Source organism: Triturus cristatus, chromosome 5_1 (assembly GCF_964204655.1).
Source record: "Triturus cristatus chromosome 5_1, aTriCri1.1, whole genome shotgun sequence".
In the NCBI taxonomy this organism is placed as follows: Eukaryota; Metazoa; Chordata; class Amphibia; order Caudata; family Salamandridae; genus Triturus; species Triturus cristatus.
Window position 1 is genome coordinate 303,998,650 of NC_140587.1, and position 24,082 is coordinate 304,022,731.

The following is a 24,082-nucleotide window of genomic DNA, read 5'->3' on the forward strand; positions in this document are numbered from 1 at the left end:
AAAACACACAAAACCTTGCGCTGGGCTACGTGCCGTGGTGGCACAATACAAAATAAAGGTAGTCTCAAAACAGAACAAGCATTGGAAATGCAACCAGTTTCGCATTTGTTTGAGTTGGAGCTATTGGCAGAGTAAATGGCAATGTATTATTCTTATGTGTTATGGAGTGTATGTATGTGGCGTGTAGTGGAACTCTATGGGTTGGATTGGATTAGTTAGTTGTGTGGTGTGGAATTGTGTGGAGTGGATTTGTGTAGTGGCATTATGTGGCATGTGCTATGGAAATATATGGTTAGCAATTATGTGGCATTCAGTGTAGTGGCATTATGTGGAGTGGGATTGTGTTGTAGAGTGGTAAGTAGTTGAGTTTAATTATGTGTTGTGCTGTTGAATTCTGCAGCACAATGTGGAATTGTGTGGTGTGGATTGGATGTATGTGGTGTGTTGTACAATTGTGTTGAGGTGTGTTATGTGATTTGGTGCTAAATTATGTGGTGTGGACTGGAAATGTGTGGAGCTTTTTTTGTGTGGCATGGAACTGTGTGTATACCTTTGCATTTTTGGTGACGGAAAATAACAAATAGGTAGGAGCTAAGCACCAGATCTGTGAGTTTTTAAAAAAAGGAAAGAGTTGGAGTTATTGGCATTGTAAGTGACTCTTACCTATGGGTTATGGATTGAAATGGATGTATGTTGTGTGTACCAATTATGTGGGTTGGATTGGACTTGTTAGTTGTGGTATTGTGCGGTGTGTATTGGAATTAAGTGATATGATGTGCAGTTGAATTATGTGGATAGTAATTATGTGTTTTTGAGTGTATTGGAATTATGTGGAGTGGGACTGTGTGTAATGGAGTGTAAGAATGTGGAACGGTATTTTGTGTTGTGGAGTGTTATGTAGTGGAGTTTAAAGAAGACATTATGTACAATTGAATGACTATTAAAAATAATTAACAAAACAGGTCTTCTAGTCTTTTTGTCCTTGCAATGCTGGCACCCTCTTCCTGACTATTGTAATGCTTGTTTATTATAGCTTTTTTGTTGTTATGAATGAAGGGACATAAACAATAGGAGGGTGGAGATTGAGAAATAGTACCTGAATTACAACACGAGCAGCGGACCGGCACTAGGAGAGAATCAACAGATGCAGATTTCGAGGGCACACTGAGGTGGTGCTAAGTAATGCTGAATTGGGACTGAGGTGGTGGTGTGCTGGTGCAGATGTGATGCTCAGGTAATGCTGAATGATACTCAGGTGATGCTGAGGTAGTGGTGTGCTGGTGTGGAGGTGATACTGAGTGTTATTGAGGTGGTGCTGAGTGACGCTGCGACACTGGGTTTCGCTGAGGTGGTGGTGCTGAGGTTGTGCTGAGTGATGCTGTGTTGAGTGATGCTCTGCTGATGCTAAGATGGTGCTGCGTTGGTGATGCTGAGGTGATAATGAGGTGGTGCTGAGTGATAACAAGGTGCTGGTTCATGCTAAGGGAGTGGTGGTGCACTGGTGCTCAGGTGGTGCTGAATGATGTCGAGTTGGTGCTGTGTTGAGGTGGTGGCGCGCTGAAGTTGTGCTGCGTTGGTGCTGAGTTGCTGCTTAAGTGGGGCTGTGTTGGTGGTGGTGCACTAATGCTGAGATAGTGCTGTGCTAAAGCTAAGATGGTGCAGTGCTGATGTTAAGGTGATGCTCCGCTGATGGTGAGTTGGTGCTGCACTAGTGGTGGTGCACTAATGAGGAGGTTGAGCTGCGCTGGTGCTGAGGTAATGTTGAGGTAAGGCTTAGTGTTGCGCATTCCTTCATCACCACCACCCTTTAACAGTGTTTCTCAAGGCTCCATAATCACTAACGTTCAGATGCATTTAATTACTTATAAAGCGCCACTCAAACCAGTGAAGGGTGTCAAAGCACTTTGCATCACACAAAAATTACACAGAGGTAATCAATCATACGTGTATAAATTAGCGTAAAGGAAATGTTACATAAGGTAGTAGGAGTCATGCATATTGGTAGGCAGCAATGCTAAAGAGTGCTTGGGCCCCAGAAGCACAAACTCAGAGTTGAAAACAGCACACACTAGTTGGGATTGCTCTTAAATAAAAAGAACCGATTTCTACCCGGATGAACCCTTTTTGCAAAATTAATATCTGCTCTAATCTATACTTTGCAGCGCATGCAGTTCTTTGATGACAGTTATACATTCACAGTTCTAGGCTAGGATTTTAACATATAAGCTGCAAGTAACAGAAAAGCAGTAACCCACTGACCTATTTACATTTTATGCACTTTGTGTTCTGCATGGTACACTTTCTTTGCAGCCGGCATATTAACCCTCTGCTACCTTGCAACGAGCCAAAGCTTCTTTCACTAGACAACTCCATCTCTCCAGCAAGAACATTAATCACTGGAGATATCTTGACATTTTTATTGTCTGGAATTGCTTAAGGCCAGGAATGTGTCAGCGAGTGCTTTTAAAAGCAAAAGAAACTCGGAAAGCAAAATAAATTCGGAAACACGGCCCCTCTGCTCTGAAGTCAGTATCCAGTGGGATCGTACCACGCTTGTGCCGTCCCTGCGTTCTTGTTCTGCATTTATTTAATGTACTCCATTCAAATGCACATTTACAGGGGACATTCTTCCTGAAAGAAACATTTTGGCCGCAGCCCTAAACCAAGAGCAGAGACTTCCAGCCCTTCATCCAGCAACCAAGCACAGGTCCTGGAGGGTAGGAAAGAAGACAAGCAGCATGCATATTAAAGTATCATTTGAAGCATTGATTTAATGGAACTGAAACAATGGCTGTTTTTAAGTAGTGGTTTAACTTTTTTACATGATTTAAAGCTGCAGTAGCTAGATGGCATGCTGTTGCAGTTTTTTTGTGCCCGTTTCCAGAGGAAATTAAAGGAGGCAGACTTAGACTTAAAAGCACAATAATTAATTGCTTGCATTCCACGCCAGCCTGGGAGCTGTCTTCTGGAAGAATACAAAAAAATGCCAGCCACATGGAAGGAACTGGGAGGGTTAATGCTGGAATAAAATGTAAGCCGCTACAGGTCTGAGCAGCCACAGTGTAACACAAGGTTGAAAACATGTTAAAATAGTCCCCCCACGAGCAGATCAACAGAACAAAGCGTTATGATATTGTACTAAGTCCCTGCTCCTTGGAGGAAAAAGGAGGGACAAAGAGACAGGGTTGGCCACTAGTAAGCAAGGATTTTTAAAGGTCATTGAAACAAACAAATGAGAAGCAAGGAATGGAATTTGGCCCATAGAGAAATATGTATACTAAAGTATACAAGAGGACGTACACTTACGCTCGACCTAAAAAATAAAAACTTTCAGCGTAACAAGACTGTAGCTGGTAGGTGCTCCTTGCGATACAATGGAAGTGATGTATCAGGAGCACCAACTAATAAGAAGCCGGCAAAGAAGGCTGACTCAGAAGTCAGCCTGAGGTAAGCAGCAGGCGGGATTACACGCTGTGTACCGACTCAAACATGTCTTGCAGACAGGGCATGTGTGCGGACGTTCAACCTAAAAACGATTTGTAAAAGTTGGAACGATAAGGTCAGAAGTAAAGGTAATGAGGGTATAGAGAGATTAGAAAATAACTACCCATCGACCACGGATATAAACATGACAAATAGGTTAGTTACCCTTCGGAAGTGCCCTTTCTGATGGATACTCTATCTACCCGCAGATTCCTCTTCTTTAGAATAGCCCCAAGTGCCAGACTGGACCCAGAAGACTTTAATAGCAATGGTCCAACATGCTGGTAGGTGGGGCCTTGCAGCTCTGTATTTCCACATAACCATGAATAACTTTATTTCGGTCATGAGACCATAAAAGTACAATAAAATATATACAAGTACAAGAATAAGACCATAAATACAAGAAAGGTTTAAGAAAATTATTAAACAATGGGTTATCATGGTTATTTAGAAGTGAAAAAAAAAAAAAAAAAAAAGATAAAAGGGAAGGGATTTCTTTAAATAAAATTCATCCTTCTCCGCCACATGCCATGTAAAAAGCGGGAAACTGCATAAACAATGAGAGGATTGGTGTCATACGTCAAGACTCTGCAAGCTTGTGCACACTGTCTGAGCCCCAAATTTTTGCACAAGGGAACAAGCCAACATTTTCGAATCATGCTGTAAGCTGGACAGAAGAACATAATATGAGTAATGTCTTCATTACAAGTTTTGCAAACTGGGCAAGTGCCCTCCATCAATTTATCCCATCTAGATGTTAGCGCTCCGATTGGCAGGGAACCATGTCTCATCTGAATATATAATTTTCTTGCTAGAGGAGGCTGTACTAAGTCCAAGAATACCTCCAGCCCAGAGTCGTTTTTCACCATTAAGAACTCAGAGGTCAACCTACCCAAAGTGGTCGAGCAGCATGAAATTTTGAAATTGTAAGATCTAACAGCCGCCAATATCTCTGACCTTTGAGTCCTCACGCAGCTAGTACCCGGGGTATCCCAAAGATGGGGCAAACCAACTTGATAGAGGGAAGTCTTTATATGGAGTAGCCATGGTATTTTCTTGTAGTTTAGCTGTCCCCAAATTGCAATAAATTCCGCTCTGAAAATTGCAAGTTCTGGGACAGACCAAAGCCTTCTCCAATAAAGTAATGGTCGTGCAGCCGTCAGTTCACTGACGGATTCTAGGTCCATGTCCAGACGCAGTGGTATAAGAGGTGAGCTCTGGGGGAGGCCAACCAGACAACGCATAAAAGCTTGTTCTACCTTCCGTAAATTGGATGTATTTATGTGGCCCCACAGTTCAGCAGCAAACAGGGCTGCTGACCTCACCTGTGTTTTGTAGATCTCTAGTACAGGAGTGACAGGTTTGAATATAGAGATTCTATGGAATCTTCCGATACCTCCCGTTATCTGGGTTAGCCTCAGGGAGGATTTAGCTACTTGAGCATCCCACACGAAGTGCTCAGTCAACGTGACTCCCAACTATATGAAGGTCTTAACTCTTTCTAGGGGAACACCACCTAGTGCAGGGTTCGGGCGTGTGTGCCTCGGGGGATTGAAGATCATAAACGTAGTTTTCCCCAGATTGATCTCCAATCCCCTCGAGGCACAAAAGGTCATAAACCCGTCCAGAACCCGCTGGATGCCCGATGATGTCCGCGACAGCAACAGTGTGTCGTCCGCGAACATCAGAGCGGGCACCCGACCAGAAGCCAAAAACGGGGCGTCACTATCCCTGAGACTATTTAGTTCGTTAATCAATCCATTAACATATAGGCTGAACAATGTAGGGGCCAGTACACAACCCTGACGTACCCCCCGGGTTACAGGAAAGCGAGCTGATAGCTCCCCATTCTTCCCACACCTCACCTGTGCGAAGTTCCCTGTATGAAAACGAACCAGCACATCAAGTAGGTAGGGTGGGAGACCAAGTTCCTTCAGCACCGTCCAAAGTTTCTCCCTGGGAACCATATCAAATGCGGCCCGCAGGTCCACAAAAACAAGGTAGAGGCTGCCACCCTCCACTCTTGCAGTTTTCCAATACAGGACCTGGAGCCGGAAGATCTGGTCCAGGGTAGAAATACCCGTTCGAAAACCGGCTTGTAAGGGAGTCAGTATTTTGTTCACCTCCATCCAGTCTAATAGTCTGTTCAGAAGGATTCGGCCCATCAGTTTTTGAGTGGTATCCAGTAAACTGATGGGTCTGTAATTGGATGGGGCTAATGGACAACCCTCCTTAAAAATTGGAACAATCTCGGCTCCAAGCCATGTGTCCGGCAGCGCGGAACCTTGCAGAACCGCATTAAACAGAACGGTCAGGTATGGAGCCCAGATTTTAGGTTGGGAACGGAAAAGGTCCCCCGGGAGCTTATCAAGTCCTGGTGCTTTATTTAGGGGCAGTCCCTCAATTGCAGATTCCACTTCTTTAAGAGAAATTGGATCTGAGTAATTGGCCTCATTCCCAACGTGAGGGTCCTGTGAGCCCGTCCCTAATCCCGAGTGACTGTAATCAAAGGGGGGGTCTACGAATACAGCAGTCTCTAGAGATGGTATATTATCCTGTGCCTGGGAGACAAAAGCCCTCAACTCGGGACTTGAATAAAGTTCTTTAAAATGCGCCTCCCACACTGAGGGAGCAATATTAGGGACCCCTTCCTCCCGATTGCCTCTCAGTGTTAAAGAGACAATGGCCCAAAAAGTCTTGGAATCCTTGGAGAGGAGTGCTTGCCTCAGATCATTCCATCTGGATTTCTCCCACTCTCTCTAGGCCCTGGTCAATTCCTTCTTATAGGATATCCTGAGTGCTCTAATTTTAGATGTAGCCTTAGATTTAATTGCTGCAAGCATATCTCTCTTTGCAGTTTTACAGGAATGATCATACCAGGGATGTGTTCTGGGCCTTGACTGCCGAGTCCTGGCAACTGGATAAAATATTTCACCTAGACTCGTAGTCAACTTCCTGTGTATATCTGTAGCCTGGCTAGGGGAGACAAAACCCCCCATTTCACTAATAAGTGGGATGGCAATCTGATAAATTGCTGCAAGACGAGTTGGTGAATCCAGACATGTTGGCCATTTGACCCTTCTCCTATTATTAGATATAATAAAAGGTGGTGCGGCCATCTTTGTACTTGGATCTGGGTTAGATAGGCCAAAAGCACCTGGCTTAAGCGTCAGAACCAGGGCATTATGGTCACTGTCATGTCTGTTTACAACCCTAAAATCTTTGAGCTTATCTCAGTGTTTAGCTTCCATTAGAATATAGTCTAAAATAGATGTACTGTTAGACCTATTAAATGTGGGTAGACCAGAGCTAGCATTACCAAACCTTCCATTGCACGCCCATAAGGACATTGCAAGTGTGAAGGATTTGATTTGCAATACCAGCTTGGTCCAAGCCCTTACTGGGGTAATCGCGGGGGTTGGAATGCACCCAAGCGAATCAACTTCATCATGGTTGCCATAATCAGGAATACTCAGGGGTTCATACTGGCAATTAAAATCACCACCCAGAATTATCGTTATAGAAGGGTCAAGAGAATGAATGAAAAAGTCAAGTGTGGTAATGGTGCTAGATTCATTTCCATTCGTAGTGGGCCTAGAATAGATATTTATAATGGCCACTCGTGACTTGTCAGGAAGGATTAATAGAACACATTGGATATCTAAAGAGTTTGTTCCGAGCTCAATGGCCTGTATACCCAAGTGTGTTCCTACCCAGATAGATAGGCCACCCGAAGGGCGGCCCTTGCCCCTGGAAACTGCGGGAATATCAAAGGTCGCAAAACCATGACATACACTCCCTTCCAGGGCCCAAGTCTCTTGCATCAAACAGATATCATACTTTGCCATAAAGGTAAACCACTCCGGTACTAATAGTTTGTTCTTTAGTCCCGCTATGTTCCATGAAAGAATCTTTATACATCCTTGTTTCATTTTATCAGAACCTTGCTCACTCCCCTGTTCTTTTAAGGGTGCCTGATCTCGGATGTCTTCTATTCTATTTTGTACCCTCCTAGTACCAGTAGGGCAAGGATCAACGCCAAAGGGTAGGGATGAAATATTCTCCACTAGTCCAGAACCACCCGTATATTCACTATTATTCGGTTCTGGGATAGGGGTTTCACTGTGAATCAGTCAGTCAACCTCCTCTAGGACGCTAAACCTGTTCCAATGGGCATGTGACTGAAAGGGGAGAATAGGATTTGAGGGGCGTTCCATAAATGACTTCCAATGTCGAGACCCATTAGGTGGCAGGAACTGATTCCTATCATATTGGGGCCTCTGTATACAATTCAGATTAAAACTTGAGGTAGGGTAGAAATAAGACAGATGCAGGGGAAATATCTGGGAGTTCCACCAAAGAGGGATTCTACAGATATAATCCACTGCGGCAGGGTCCCTAAAATTTATTGTTATGGCATCTCCTGCCACTGTTTTGGGACCCCTTCCTATCCAATCTATTCTTCTTTCTCACTGCCAAAATGTCCCTGAAATATTAGGAGGGAGAGGTCTGTTTATGCTTAACCACTGAATGCATTTGTTTTTAAGATCACTCTCATATTCTTTTTTCCCCTCTGTAAGGGCCGGGACACCTACTACAACTACCACATAAGGTTGTGCTTCTGGGGGCAGGTTTATTGAAGGCAACTGGGAAGAAACTACCCTAGACTCCTCAGATCTCTTTGACTTAAGTGAGGCAGTTTTTAGCAGAATTGCATCCTCCTTGGAATGTGGTCTGTGATTATCGGGTAAAGCCCTTGTGGGCTGGAAAGTAGAACCCACTACAGTTGGTGCAGGAGGGAGTGGTGGCATGGAGTTTATACGCTTGTGAATACTTGTTGATACTCCTAGGTTTGAATTCTGTGCTACTGGGATATCATCTGTTGCTACCCTCAGACTACCAGATGCGGGTGATGGTATCTTATCCTGAGGAGTTATGGACTTCACTGTTCCCCCCTCCCTCTTATTTAGAATGGAAACAATTCTACCTAGTTTTGAAACAAGGGGTTTAATATGGGAGGCAATAGTCTGTTCCAAGCATGCCTGTAGATCAGCCACCATATTGGTGACCCAACATGGCACCCCCAATTGACGATGCAATGTACTGTCAGATGGGGTCACCAAATTGTGGTTGGCCTCCGTTTTTTTCCTTGTTTTTTTAGGGAGACTATTTTTCCTCGACTTAGGGCCTGGTTTCCCAGATTTCACAATCGATACAGGGGAGGAAAGAGGCAGGATAGGATGAGGGTCTTCAGCATTATTAGAAGACTCCACTAAGGCCTGCACTAGTTCCTCGTTTCTCGAGGATTCGGGAAGCATCTGGGAACATGGCAGCTCAACATAAGTAGGAACAAGATAAGAGTCGGAGACCATAGGATCAATAGTAATTGCTGAGCAATCCCCACCATAGTCTTGTAAGCATACTGTGGGAGTGATAGATAGTCTCCTTTCCGTATTTTCTATTGTAGTGGCCACAACTCCGATAGTTTGTTGCAACATTTTATCAATGGCCATGAGTGTTGGTAAAGGCTGGGGCAGGGCTGCATGTAATCTAGTATTAGGGCGGGACGCAGCAAGCTTTGATACCTTGCCCAATTTACTCATTTTCTTTCCACAATAGTATATACAGCTTCCAAAGGAGTCCAGAGCAGACTAATGCAACACAATAGATGGGCGAAGCTATAACGGGCAGATCAAATACAGGACTAATGTCAATGACCCACACAAAGTACCTTCATATATTCCGACCAGTCTTAGCCAATCCCAGGGATATCTGGGGCAGGATGTTAATGAAGTGGCCCAGCCTGGACCCCACCGTCCCCGGACGGCCACAGACGGCCTGTCCTTTGCCCGGGCTTATCCCGGCGTCGCCCGCGCGCGTCCCGCGTAGCGGAGGGAGCTTCATTCTTTTAAGAGCCTCCGGGCGCGAAAGCAGCAGGAAATTGGCCGCAAAGCAGCCTGGGAGCTGTAGTCTCCCCCTGTCGCGGCCGCGATGTGATGAAGCGGCGTCAGGGGAGACCTACAGCGTCAGGTACCCAGGAGCGGCGAAATGACCAGGTTAACGGGCAGCAGGTCCACAGGTCCGCAGGTAAGGGAAAAAGAATCACATCGCTCTGTATTTACTTCGTCCCACCCCGCAATTGACGATGGCGCTGAATATAAGCAGCACTCCTATGTGCCAATGTCAGTTTCTTTCTTGATTCTGCCTATGCCCTCAGACTTGGAGTACAACCAAATCAGAGGAGCTAGTGTGTACATTCCTAAATTTGGAACTTTTTAGATGAACAAGAAACCATTCAACAGGACGGGGAGGTGGGAGGGCAGTGAGAAATATGTGGTTAGCTACAGCATACCAGAAAACGTTTTACCTAAGGTAGGTAGCTTATTCTTCTGAAGGATACTTTTAACTACAAATTCCTCTCCTTTAGAATAGATACCAAAGCAGTACCTTCCAAGTTGGTGGGTTTCTTGAATTGCTCAGATCAAAAAATCCTGCAGGACCAAACACTTAAAATAACCACCCCATCAAACCTGGCTATCAAAGCAGTAGAGCTTTGTGAACATGTGTATCGACATCCATTTCACAGCTTGACAGAGGTCAAGGAAAGGCACGTCGACTGGTAGCTCAGTGGTAGAAGCCTTGGCCCAAGCGGACTGGTACCAGAATCCCTCTGGAGGCTGCTTCCTTGGGCAGTGTGTAGCAGGTCTTAATGCTGAGAACTATCTACATTGAAAGAGCTCTGTACTGCCGTGTCCTCTTTTGCCACAGTGAACTACACAAAGAGCTGATTTCAGTGCAATCAATGTAAAACCTTAAAGCTCTTTTGGAGTCAAGCGATAGAATGTCTCCTCCTCTTTCGAGGAGTGAGGAGAAGCAAAGAATATGGGGATGGTGATGGATTGTGCAACATGAAAAGCAACAAGACTTTTGGTAAAGAGGCTGCTCTGGCCCTCTACACTACTTTATCTGTGAAAAAGGTGGTGTAAGGTACTGTGCGGAGTTCACTCACATGACGAGCCACAGTCACCACAACCAGAATCAGTATTCAGAGTCAGGAGACATAGTGGACAACTGTGCATTGGTTTGAACGGCGTGCATGTGAAAATGAGGACCAACTTGTGGCATCAACAAAGGTTTTGAAGGAAACAAACAAGTCAAGCTTTTCAGAAATGTCACTGCAACAAGTGATTAGAACAAGGACGGTTGGTCAGCTAAATGTAAAAAGGACAAAAGGGTTGATAAATAACATTTACTGATACCCAATGAAGGTCCCTCCTCGGCCAGAGATAAAACGAGAGGAAGGACATTTGACAGTTTGCCCTGCAATGGATTGGTATTGCAGGTGCCACACCAAGCTACGAATTAGTCCCAGCGCCTGGAGTAGACAGACTTAAGAGCAGGATGCCTGGCAGCGAGGACAACATCCACAACTGCGGGAGGAAGATCAGATGCTGTTAACTGCAGCCACTATTGCAAAAACACTAAGGACCCCCTGCAATAAATGAGTCGACAGGCAGGGAACAACAACTCAAAATTATTTTAAAAACCTTACCTTATCAGTGGATCACCATCATCAATTTGACTAGAATGTGATAGAGGCTCAGTACGTTTAGTTTATAGATCAACAATGTTTATTTCTTCATTTATAGTGATACATTAATTCCTGATTTGCTATAAAAATGATCCTTTTCGTCATATATATTTTGTTATACTTTTTTTGCAAACAATTAGCGATTATAGAACAAATTCATTTGACAACACATTAAAACACAGACATCCACTCACTCTCATCCACATACATACCTTATTCAACTCCTTCACACAAGGATACTCCATAACTCACAGGACTTAAAGGGAAAATGTAATTCTTTAAAGAGTCTGCTTGAAGATATATTTTTCTCAATAGAATCATAAGTGCCATTCACCACTAAACACTGCTCCTGTTTTTATACATGAAAATATCATGCAAGGGAGAACAAAAACATCAGGTCAATTCAATTGTACATTTAATATATTTTGACGCTCTTGATTCTTCTTATTTTAGTGTTGTTGTGTCCTAATGTGGCCCAGCCAATCTTCCATTAACTGCTGCCACTAAATCTCCACACATGGCCATACAGATTGTGCAGGTTTGGGTGTAGGACCCTGCTCAAGTGCTGTAACCATAGGTCTTTCTGAAGAGGCATCCTGATTAGAAGACAGATGCTCATACCCAAAAGTTTCAGTACCACACCCTCCTTGCATAATCCAGAGCCATTAGAATGACTTGGGCATGGTCATTCCTAATCTTCTTCAGAACTCAGGACAGGAGAAGCAGTGGTGAAAGTCATCCAGGAGTTCTGTGGTCCACGCTATCCATTTATGAGGGACCGCCTTCTTGGCAAGTCCAGCGCGCAGAACTATTGACATTGCGTGCTCTCTGCAGTGGTGTCAAGTTCTAGAAAGCATTTTTCCCTTTGCAGTAAGATGTCCTGTGCCGCCTTGGGTTTAACAGTCATTTGTGATCTGCCAGGTGCCATCAGCAGTGTTAGGTTGCCCTGACATCCAACTATCCTGCCAAGTGGTTAACGACCAGAGAAATGCCCGGACTGTTCAGTCACCTCCATAGACGAAGTGCCTCCTTGAACAGGACGCAGGACCCCACCCACCTTGCTTGTTGCAGAAACAAGTGGTGGTTGTTTTATTGATGAAAACCTGTACCAGCCTCCCTTTGATTGACAGTAGGGAGGCTTTCTGCACTAGGCGAATGACCCACAACTCCAACAGAATGAGGTGGAGGCTGGTCTCGCAGGAGACCAGAGCCCTCTGATCTCCACCTCTCCCAGACGACTTCCCATCCCAGTCTTATCAGTGACGCATCTGTCACCACCATCAGCACTGGGTGGAGCAGGGAGAGGCATTGGTCACTGGTCGAATTGCAGTTGAGACCCCACTGCAGGTCTTTTTTCAGTCTGCACCGAAACCTGGATGGAATTGAAGAGGTTCCCAAGGTGCTGAGCGAACTGATACTTCCACTGCAGAGCATTTGCCACCTGACATAGCTGACAAGCAGGATGCAGCATGTCAAGAGACCAAGAGACCCCAGAGCCACTCTCACTGACACCCTAGACCAAGGTGGAAATGTCAAGACCATAGCCTGAACGTCTTAGACTTGTTGTGATGGAGGGAAGGGACGAAACTGCACCATATCCAGGATAATTCTAATAAAAGGGAGCCTCTTTGAAGGAGTCAGATGTGACTTCGGCATGTTGATAGTGAAACACAGCAGTCAGGAGGTTAGTCGCTGTCTGAAAGTGGTGCACGACCGGAGTTAACCTTTAACAACCAGTCATCGAGGTAGGAGAAAACTGTAATCTCCAAAGGTTTACAGTGACTACCACCCTCACTTTTGTTAACACTTCAGGGACACTAGTGAGGCTGAATGGGAGCACATATAATTGACAATGCTCCTGGCACACTTGAACAGAAAATAGAGTCCATGGGATTGCAGGATGGGTACATGAAAATAGGCCTCCTGCAGGTCCAAAGCCACCATCCAGTGGGCAAGATCCAGGACCTGGGCTCTTGAATTTGTCTTTCCGCAAGAATGTGTTTAGAGGGTGAGAGATAAAAGCCCTGCAATTTTAGGAGGAGGACACAGTTCTCTTGCACACAGGAAAAGAGAATTTTGAAAAAGAAATTGTCAAGGGAAGAGGAAAAAATTTGGGAGCGAGCTTCAGATCTGCATATGAAGGCACAGAAAGAAAGGAGCGGATGTTGATGTGCCGGGTCGCCGCTTATATCCAGCTCCATTGTCACATTCGGGGCTGGATGCAGTCAACATGTAGCCGCAGGGTGCCACCAACCGGCATGAGGGATCATTGCTGTTAAAATCTTCTAGCTACAGTCTGGCGCCTGGGGTATGCCAATGGTAAGCAATCTGCAGTTAGAAGTATCCATCAAAGAGCAGTTTAAAAACATCCCAATTACAAAATGTAATGATACACAAGATGAGTTCTACATATACTTGACCTTTAATGCAATGCTCGTACCTGTATCAAAGCATTTAATCGAATAATCAGCAAGAGCCACAAGATACTCAGTTTTCCGGCGAAGACTGAAGGACAATGCAGTGCATGCTTGCAGCGTTCGCTGCACAAGATCAAACCTTTAAAAGAAAAGTGACAAAAAGAGGTCAAAATGAAGAAACTTCTGCAACCTCCAAAATAAAATAGGCATAACATTCTTCAGGTTTTTTTTAGTTCACAATGAAAAATATACAACGAGACAGAAGGATAAACTGTCAAAATGTAATTGACAAGCATACACTTGAATGAAATCCCTTCATTTTATTACCATGCCCAACGATTTGCAACCGCTCTGTGGCCATTACAAATATTAACATTGAACTACACTGCCGGAAACCACACTAGACCACTGAGTCACTCGCCTCCTCCTCATTGCTACTTACAAACCAAACTCAACCCTTAGCGATGCAACCGGTCACTCATACTCTACTCTCTTATAACTATTCTGCAGGTAACACAGCTAAAACTCTATTTCAGGTCCCACTTGGTATGCCCTGATTTTACAGTCCTCAAACAAACAATTCACAAAGGGAAAACAGCCTGGAAGGTTTTCATGTCAATATATGGATTATCCAAGATACAATGGCATCTTGTACTAGAGGAAATTTCCTTTCTAACAAATGTTGCAGCTCCTCTAGCACCTCATATTCACCACCACACATAAGGTATAGACCACTGCAGCACCAGACTCCTCATAGAGAAACGTCTACATGGTGCCTCTTTCTCACCATTTAACATCACCGCGATGGCTACCATATCCTGCTCCTAAATCAAGCTGATCATTCTATACATACTTGCCTCAACCATAATCACTCTGTAACTTTGTTCCAAACTCAACACAATACAACAAAAAGGAAAACCAAGTCTATAAAAACCTTGTCCTCACCCATGCTCTACCCAGCTCGACAAGCGGTCACCAACTGAATTTGCACTCCAGATCTGTGCCATTTTTAATAACTCCCCATCTAGAGGTAAGCTCCCTGACTAGCTCAATTAAGCCCATACATCTTTTGGGATTCAATTTCAATCTTTAAATTCAATTATTTGAATAAATAAATTGTTCCCTTGGTCCACAGCTATCCTCCCAAATGAGCCCAGGCAAGCTCATGTAACCCTTCGGATTAAATATCTACCTTCAAATCCAGAGATCTGAGTGAATACAAAAGCCAGTTGTCAACACCTACAAAATCACTTGCTTATTTCACAGCCTTCTAAATGACTGCCAGTCCAACATCTACCTTGACACAGCAACGAGATAGGGTCACTCAGTTGAAAATGAACTTCAACATCTGTTATGCTTTCCGTTTTTTATACAGCTCATGTCTGACAATTATTTGGCCTAGAAGTGCCCTTGCCAGCAGAAGTATGCATCTCTGAATTTGGATTTGCCTATAGTCGGTCATTCGTGCGGCTGTCAAAGAACAAACCACAACCAGTATAGGAAATGTGTTCTCTTTGTTGTGTGCTGAGTTTGAGATATCTGTTAGGGCTTCTAACTAAACCAGATTTTGCTGTCACTTTGCCAGCAGACTTTTTTACTCTACGGTGTTCTAAAACAGACATGAACACCTCTGCACATCTTTAAACAGCTTACACTGCTCATTTTGCTGACTTGTTCTAGAACATGTTTGGGGCTTTTAAAAACAACTAGAATCTCCAAAATATTATCACTAGGATCCTTGTACTTTTATGATTATATTTAGGGATATCAACTCGATCTCTGTGGCATTAACATGAGTTTTGCTTTCAGGAGTCTACCATTTTTGCTAATAGGTGTTGCTCGGCTTTTATTGCTACTCTTCTGGAGAAAATCAATGCCTTATATCGGACTACACATCATTGTCAGCTCATGATTAAAAGGTATTTTAGAGCATAACTCCACAAATAATGTTTAAAATAATGTAATTTTTGAACTAAAATATTTTGTTAAATTTCAACGCAAATCATAAATTTGAAAAAAATAGAGGCATACTTCTAAAGCGCTCTCTCACTTTCAATCAATTGTATTCTTGACTGATAAAAGAACACTGTCTAAACAGAAACTCTTTAGTATAAAACTAAGTGTTTTTAAAATACCCCTCACACACTACGAGTCCCACAGTGTCATGCTTCATCATAGGGGTCTTCCTGTCCCTCTGTGGGGCGGGGCGTGCTACAACCTGCGAATACGGGGGAGCACTGTTGTTATGAAGGAATAGGCTATGTGTGGTGCGGGAGTGGGAAAGGTAGGGTTAGTGAAGATTACAATAATTAATTAAGAATTCCCTGGCTAGTAGAAAAAACTATTTTATTCATTTCTCCGGCTTGGAACATTAAAAAGGAGGATGTGTAGGGGGTGTGTCTTAATGTGTTACCCCCTACTGGGTCAACATGTTTCGTAAGCAGCCCCTACTGCTTTACTCATCAGGACCGAATGTGATCCCTACTACACTCAGAATATCAAACTAGTTTATATGTTTAGTATGCCTATTATTCCAAAAACCAAACCGCAAAAAAATGTGTGGGTCTGGAGAAAGTTTTTTACAAGGGTACACTGACCTCTGTATTTTATAACCAACTTGGTATCTGAAAAGATAAGAAAAAACAATGCAAACAAACTTATGATAGTTTCATCAACACATCACCATACTGTGGAACGTCCTATTTGGATTAATTCTCGTGATATATTTTTCCTGATATATTTTTCTCTCTATGGCAGCGTAGGTTTTTGTTCTAAAACCGGTGAGCTACTGCCCGTTGATTGCAGAGTATTATGGCAAGTTTGTTAAAAACGTGTACTTCGTTAGACAAGAAACGACATTCACACACATTCCTCAAAAACGCCCTGTTTTGGTTTGTAAGAGTAATCAATCATTCATCCGTAAAATCAGACATGCCGGTAGATATTTAGATTTTTATTGCCCGTATCTAATTATACAAAAAGCATCATTAAGTGAAATCGTTAGGTACATACACTATTTGGAGTAATACTCGGGCTTCATGAGCTCGCACTGGAGGGGAGGATGCCTTGAATAAACACTGTTGGTAGAATAGGAAAGCACATAGTGTTAGCTTTAAGCGATCAGGCCGTGTCTTAGCGGTGGGATCGCAAAACTGTCATTGCAAGGGGCAAGCGTGCCTAGTTTAAAGACTTGGCATAGTCTTACTCACATGATACAGGATCTTACCTCGCCTCTGTATGCCTCCGTGTTGCTCCGTGGATGGCAATACGGAAGTGAATGCTGAGTATTTAACTGGTTAGTTAAACAGGATGCAGCGGGAAAAAGCTCCTTTCTGATTGACTAGAGCGTGGAACTTCTTCAAAATGGCTACCTGTTTTTGTGCCAAGGTGGCGATTTTGAGAGACATCACTTCTTGGTATAGCGAGGACCGTAAAAAAATAAAAATAAAGGGATGAAGCGAGAGATTACTTAAAATGAAATGTTCATAATGTACCACTATTTTGAGGCCAGAAAGATGTTTCCCGGTTTTGCGCGTGAATCGGGAAAATTAAAAAAGGAAATAGAAAAAAGAAAGACAAAGGAACAGGGCGTTGCCTTGGATATGTGGGCGGACCAATGACCGAGGAAGATTTATATAAGCAAAAAAACTTTTGGATTGTTTAGATTTGCTAAGAATGCTCGTTTCACTCCCAAAAAAGGAAGGGTGACTTCCTGGTGGTTCGTTTAAGGGATGATTAGGAAAAATATTGTGCCTGGGAAATTGTAGTTGAAATCAAAGGGAAAAATGAATAAAAATGAAAGTTTCTTTGTCTTGTAAATGAGATTTATTTCTTTATGAAGACTCTTTTGATTGTTGATCTGTTGTTCTGGCTGTGCGATATATGTGGATGCCCCTCCACATGGTTGTCTCACATTCTGGAAACAGGCAATTGGTGAGAGGATATATGGTAGTCTCTCATTGTGGATAACATAATGTTTAATATACAGTGAAAGTGTCCGGTTCCTAATATGGTCATCGCTGACCCCATGGAATTTCTTCGTTCAGGCCTATGATATTTGTCTTTAGACGGAACACCCATCTCTGTTCTTTTTCAAAAAGGTATCTTTCATTTGGGACTTGTTCGATTACTGTCCAGGATATATCTTCGGGTGTATGGCCAAGTTCTATGAAATGCAATGCCATTTTCGTTCTGCTTATTTTACACCGGATGTTACTTTTATGTTCTCCTATCCTTGTTTTCACTGGTCGTGTTGTCATCCCTATATATTCTAATAGGCATGGACAGGTGACGAGGTATACCACATTGCTACTGTTACAAGTGGTAAATTTTCTCTGTTCCCATTTGGTACCATTAAGGAAAGTGATTTCCTTGCTTTTCTTAGTGAGTGGGCAGACTTTGCATTTCCCACATGGATGATGTCCATGTATGTTGGCCATAGCTGTTGATTGGCCAGTGGGTTCATTCCTGCGAGGTCTTGTGTGGACAATCATGTCACGAATACTTTTTCCTCTTCTGTGCGAAAAAACTGGTTTAGGGAGATCCAGACCTCCACTGTTGAGGATCCGCCAATGTTTATTAACAATTTTAGTGACTTGGTTAGAATTGGTATTGTATGTTGTAATACAGAATGGCCGTTTCTCATCTGGCTTGGGGTTGGCAGGTTCAAGGAGGCTCTCTCTGCAGTTGGGACTCATAGTGTGTGAGGGGTATTTTAAAAACACTTAGTGCTTCTCCATGACATCTCATGGATCACAAAACACACCTCATTTAACATCACTTAAAACAAAAAATACTAAAGAGTTTCTATTTAGATAGGGTAGAATCACATTGTTTATTGAAAGTTATACAGGAGGTAGATTCTATCCAGACACCTCTCTACTCCCTTATTTGGTACTTTTTCTGATAAAAGAACACTTCTGGTATTCAGGCAAATCACAAACTTCTTCACCGTCCCCCAACTTTCTTGCCTTCCATATACACCACCCTGTCCATCACGGTCACAGTTTTGTTAGGCGATCAGGGATCACCAGCCACAGTTTCTCATATTATGTTGTTAGGCCTATGATTCCATACACCATCTTGGACAGGCTGCAGGGGACCTTTTCATTTTTGTATTTCACAGTATGTGAACAGTTTCAGTGTCTTTAGCTTCGGTAGGTTTGTCATTGGGGGAGTTCCTTCCGACAGATAGTTTAATAGTAAACCCCAAGATGTTTCAGAGTCCAACGCACTCTCTGACATATGGCATGCCTGTTTTCCATGGTCATAAAGTTCCAGAGTCAAGAGTGCCAGTGTGTAACAGTTGGGGGTTATTGTTTCTTCCAATGTGCCTGCACGGTGGTTTTTGCAGCTCCCAAGCAGTGTCACGGCAGTGTAGCCTTGTTTAGATCTTTACAGATATGCGTCAAATGAGAAAACAAACATTGGCATAGCCAATAGGTCTTGCCTTTGGGACCTTATAAGGAGAACAAGTAGGCACTAGCGCTTGTATATGCTACGCCTGCTACTGGCCTTATGCAATCAAGGAGAATGGGTCCCAATCAAGCAGAATGGGTCGTCAGGCAATGGGTTTCCCTGGTTAAACTGCACTGTGAGCAGGTCATGGACACAGTCCGTGTATGTATGGCAACAGCCTGACGAATCCATGCGGCTGATCCACTGGCGACTGAAAAATCCATCCGCGGGGGTTAAAGTAAAATGTTCTACATTTAGTGGGCGTTTGGCAGAACACAAATGAGCCAGGCATGCTCGTGGGAGGTTTATACAGCATTTGCTGGTCACGGTCCCTACTTCTCTACAGCTAGTTGCTGTTGTGCTGAGTCAAACTTACTCGGCCATCTACCATTTTCTTAATCTTATTATGTTGTTAAATTATTAATGTCATTAACAGCGACCCTGACATACAAATTCCCTGACATACACTTATAAATTAAACAGTCATACCTTTTGTTTGGAAAAATGAAAAAAAAACCTGTTATTTTGCCCCATAAAATCCCTGACGCTTCAGACTGAAATGTTTACCTGCGTTTTAAATTGCTGCTACAGATGTTTGTGGTGTGTGTGGGTGTCGAAATATCTGCGCGCCTACAACCACATCAGACAGAGCATTAAAATACGGAATAGTCACAACTGGTAGAACAAAATGATTTGTAACTGAACTAGCGAACAGACATCAACATATACAACCCTTTAAATAATGAAAAACTTCGAAGTTGGAAAAGGTCAGTTTTATTGGCCTACAAAGTGAGGGGCCGTTCACACACAACAGGAGAACGCGTCGAGTGATTTGGCCAAAACTTAAAGCAAAATAAACACGCTGTTCAATGGATTGGTGGCTCTGGCATCGTTTATTTTTGGACTACAAATAAACGATCGTGGTGGAGATTAGGGGTTTGCGATCCCGCCACGGCCCACCGCTGAAAAGAGGCTCGGATATCTGCATGAAAAAGAAGCTGTATATATATAACTATATATATTATAGTTAGGACCGAGTTTCCATAGGAAATCTGAAAATTCTATTTTGAATAACTTTGGCGCCGGTTGACGAATCCTCACGAAATTTTCAAAACTAATGGGGCGCTCCGCTCAGCTCCTACCCTGAAAGTCTCGGGGTGATTCGTCAAAGCGGGGGCTGAGAAAAAAGGGGGGTCCCAAAACGCGTTTTCCCCATGCATTTTCCCATAGGACGTTTAGTCGAAGGTACAGCCCGAACGGCTAAACAGAATTACTTGAAATTTGGCAAAGAGGTAGTCCTCAGGTCAGGGATGTGCCTTTTGCATATATGGAGTCAATCTGTTCAGTAGTTCCTGAGAAAATTGCAGTTAAAAGTACATAAATATCTATAGGCGCGCACCGTGCGCGCAGGGTGCGCGCACCTTAACGTGCGCGAACGTAATTCTGATTGGTGGTTACATGTCAGTCAACGTTCGAATCGGTCGAAATCAGGATGTGTCGGCCGCCATTTTGTGTGTTTTGTGTGTGACAGTGAAAAAGAAAGGTGGAGAACGTGAAAAGGGGGCAGGGTAGAGAGTTCCTGACCCCCTAGTCTTTGTCAGGGGATCCCTGAAGGATTAAAAATCGCGGGGTGCGCGCACGGTGAAAAACCTTAAAAAAAAAAAAATATATATATATATATATATATATATATAAAATATAATAAAACATACATAACTTAGCATTTAAAAAACCTTTGAAATTCACTGAAAAAAACATAGGTTTCACACACGTTATAGTTAGGAATTAGCATTTAAAAAACCTTGCAAATTCACTTAAAAAACCATAGGTTTCACACATGTTATAGTTAGCTGGACATTTCACTCGTAAAAAACCAATGAAATTCCCCCGTTATAGTTAGTTCAGATAACTATAACTCGCGCAACCGCCACTCTATCACAAGGATGATGTCATCAGTGATGTCATGAGTGATGCCACTGACCATGTCATGAGTGATGTAATATGTGACGTCATGAGCAGTGGATTGCGGGCGAGCGAGTTATTGTTATCTGAACTAACTATAACGGGGGAATTTCAATGGTTTTTTACGAGTGAAATGTCCAGCTAACTATAACATGTGTGAAACCTATGGTTTTTTAAGTGAATTTCAAAGGTTTAAATGCTAAGTTGAGTTATTATATATATATATATATATATATATATATATATATATATATATATATTCACTGAAAAAACCATAGGTTTCACACATGTTATAGTTAGTGGAAATTTTACTGATAAAAAACCAATGAAATTGCCCCGTTATAGTTAGCGCAGGCAACTATAACTCACGCGACCGCAATCCTCTGCTGATGCTAATACTGTATTTAGACAGTTATTTGCCCATGTCTTCTTCCATACATTTTTAGCTATACATATATTACAAATATTTTTTTTTCATAAAGACACATATGTCATCAGCAGAGGATTGCGGTCGCGTGAGTTATAGTTGCCTGCGCTAACTATAACGGGGCAATTTCATTGGTTTTTTATCAGTAAAATTTCCACTAACTATAACATGTGTGAAACCTATGGTTTTTTCAGTGAATTTGCAAGGTTTTTTAAATGCTAATTCCTAACTATAACGTGTGTGAAACCTATGGTTTTTTCAGTGAATTAGTACGGTTTTTTAAATGCTAAGTTTTTTTCCCTTATAATAAGCCCTGTACATTTGGTGGCCTACGGCCACCAAAAGCACAGGGGGTGGGGTAAGTGTGGATAGTGTTTTTTTCCATTGTAATAAGCCCAGCACATTTGGTGGCCTTCGGCCACCAAAAGCACAGGGGGTGGGGTAAGTGTGGATAGTGTTTTTTTTATTTTTATTTATTTACCGTACGCTTACCGTAAGCGTACGGTAAGCGTACCCCGCGAAATTGCCGAAAAAAAAATAAAACCGTTTTTGCACTTGGGGGATGTTTGGGGACTCCCTCAACATGACTATGTGGGAGGGAGTTGTCAAAACAGCCCCTTTACATGTTTTTGGGCTTCCGATTTTAAAAATCTCTCTCAGTGCGAGAGACAAAATGGCGGCCGCCGCTTCCTGGTTTCGGCCGATTCGAATGTTTACTAAGATCTAAGAGCCAATCAGAATCGCGCTCGCGCACGCCACCGTACGCTTACCGTAAGCGTACGGTAAGCGTACCGTAAGCTGGCTCAGATATATATATTGATTTAAAGGCTATTTTCTCAGAATCTACTGAACAGATTTACACCAAACCTACAAAAGGCACTTCCTTGACCTAGGGACTACCTCTCTGCCAAATTTTGAGTAATTCTGTTCAGCCATTCGGGCTGTAGCTCGTTCTAAAGGTCCTATGGAAAAATGCATGGGAAAAACGCGTTTTGGGACCCCCCTTTTATCTCAGCCCCCGCTTGACGAATCCCCCCGAGACTTTCAGGGTAGGAGCGGAGCGTAGCGCCCCACCTATTTTGAGAAATTCGCGAGGATTCGTCGACCGGCGCCAAAGTTATTCAAAATAGAATGTTGAGGTTTTCCTATGGAAACGTGGTCCTAACTATAACTACCTACTGGCTATCGCCAGTAGGTAATATATATATATATATATACACACACACACAAGGGGCCGAGCAAAGGAACTTACCTGGCATGCGGTGAGAATTGCATGTTCGGACTTGTAGTCAGCCAACGCGACTGCTGGTCCGTTTGGAACTTTGACCCAGCCCCCCTGGATGGCCACCAATGGCTGAACGACTGGGGCTATTTCAAAGATCTGGTGGGAGTGCTGTTGAAGCTGGCATTTGAAAAAGGAAATTGCTCCGAAACACATCATGCCTTAAGCTTTTTTTAGTGAAAATAAATCCTTTCCCTATTCCCCGCTGTGTCCCTCCCGTTCTTTGTGAATTTCAGAACGTTCTGTGGCATATGAACAAGTTACTGACCTTCGGTAACGCTTTTTCTGGTGGATACAGTATCTGCCTGTGGATTCCTCACCTTGTGAATATCCCCTGCACCAGCAACGTTCGGAAACTTTTGTAGCAGTCCAAGCCGATGGGGTCGAAGACGACATCACAGAGACACGGCTCCGCTCGCGACTCCGCTGACGTCACCGGCTCCATAAGAAGACCTCATCGGCGTGATGACGTCAGTTCCGCCCCTTTTTTCCGTGCCTTCGAGGCACACGGACGGACTGACAGCAATATATATACACAGCATACACAGTACACAATATGCAAATCAACACACACAGTGTGGAGAATAAGTAGAAAGGCAAAAGAAATAACACACTGCCTTTGACAGTAACAAAACACATTTTGAAATACCATTAATAGAATTGCAGGTATAGAAGGATGGACAACGGGGAGGCGGGTGGGTCAGTGAGGAATCCACAGGCAGATACTGTATCCACCAGAAAAAGCATTACCGAAGGTAAGTAACTTGTTCTTCTGATGGATACACCAGTGGATTCCTCACCTTGTGAATAGATTCCCACAGCAGTCCCCACTCCCGGAGGAGGGTGTCCACCCTTCTAAACCAAAAAGTCCTGAAGGACGGAACAAGCAAAATATCAGTCCCTCCTCACCTCGGTGTCCAAGCAATAATGTTTTGAGAAGGTGTGGAGGGAGGCCCAAGTTGCCGCCCTACAAATGTCCTCCACAAGAACACCCCTAGACAAAGCAGAAATGGAAGACTTTGCTCTAGTGGAATGAGCTCTTAAACCCTCTGGAGGTTCCTTACCAGCCAAAGAGTAGCATATCTTGATGCACAAGACAATCCACATGGAAAGGGTGCGCTTGTGCACCGCTCGACCTTTCCTGCAGCCAACAAAGCCCACGAAGAGCTGGTCATCAAATCTGAAGTCCTTTGTCCTGTCCAGGTAGAAGCTCACCGCCCTCTTAGGGTCCAAGCGATGAAGTCTCTCCTCCTCCTTGGAAGGGTGAGGGGGAGGATAGAAGGAAGGAAGGGTAATGGATTGCCCCAGATGGAAGGGAGTTACCACCAAAAATGCAGCCCTGGTCCTGAGTACCATTCTTTCAGCATGAATAGTCAAAAACGGGGGTTTTGAACTAAGAGCTTGAAGCTCACTTACCCTCCTTGCCGAGGTGATTGCAATGAGGAAAACCGTCTTAAAGGACA

At 43.4% G+C, this 24,082-nt stretch overlaps 1 protein-coding gene across 2 annotated transcripts in view; it reads right to left on the bottom strand.

The window, feature by feature from the left end:
* TBC1D31 (TBC1 domain family member 31) overlaps positions 1 to 24,082 on the bottom strand; it is an 834,080-nt gene that overhangs the window by 679,375 nt on the left and 130,623 nt on the right. For both annotated transcript variants that reach the window (XM_085605032.1, XM_085605033.1), the window contains one exon: positions 13,515 to 13,630. In XM_085605032.1, the coding sequence (XP_085461158.1) occupies positions 13,515 to 13,630 (116 nt within the window). The remainder of the gene's footprint in view (positions 1 to 13,514; positions 13,631 to 24,082) is intronic.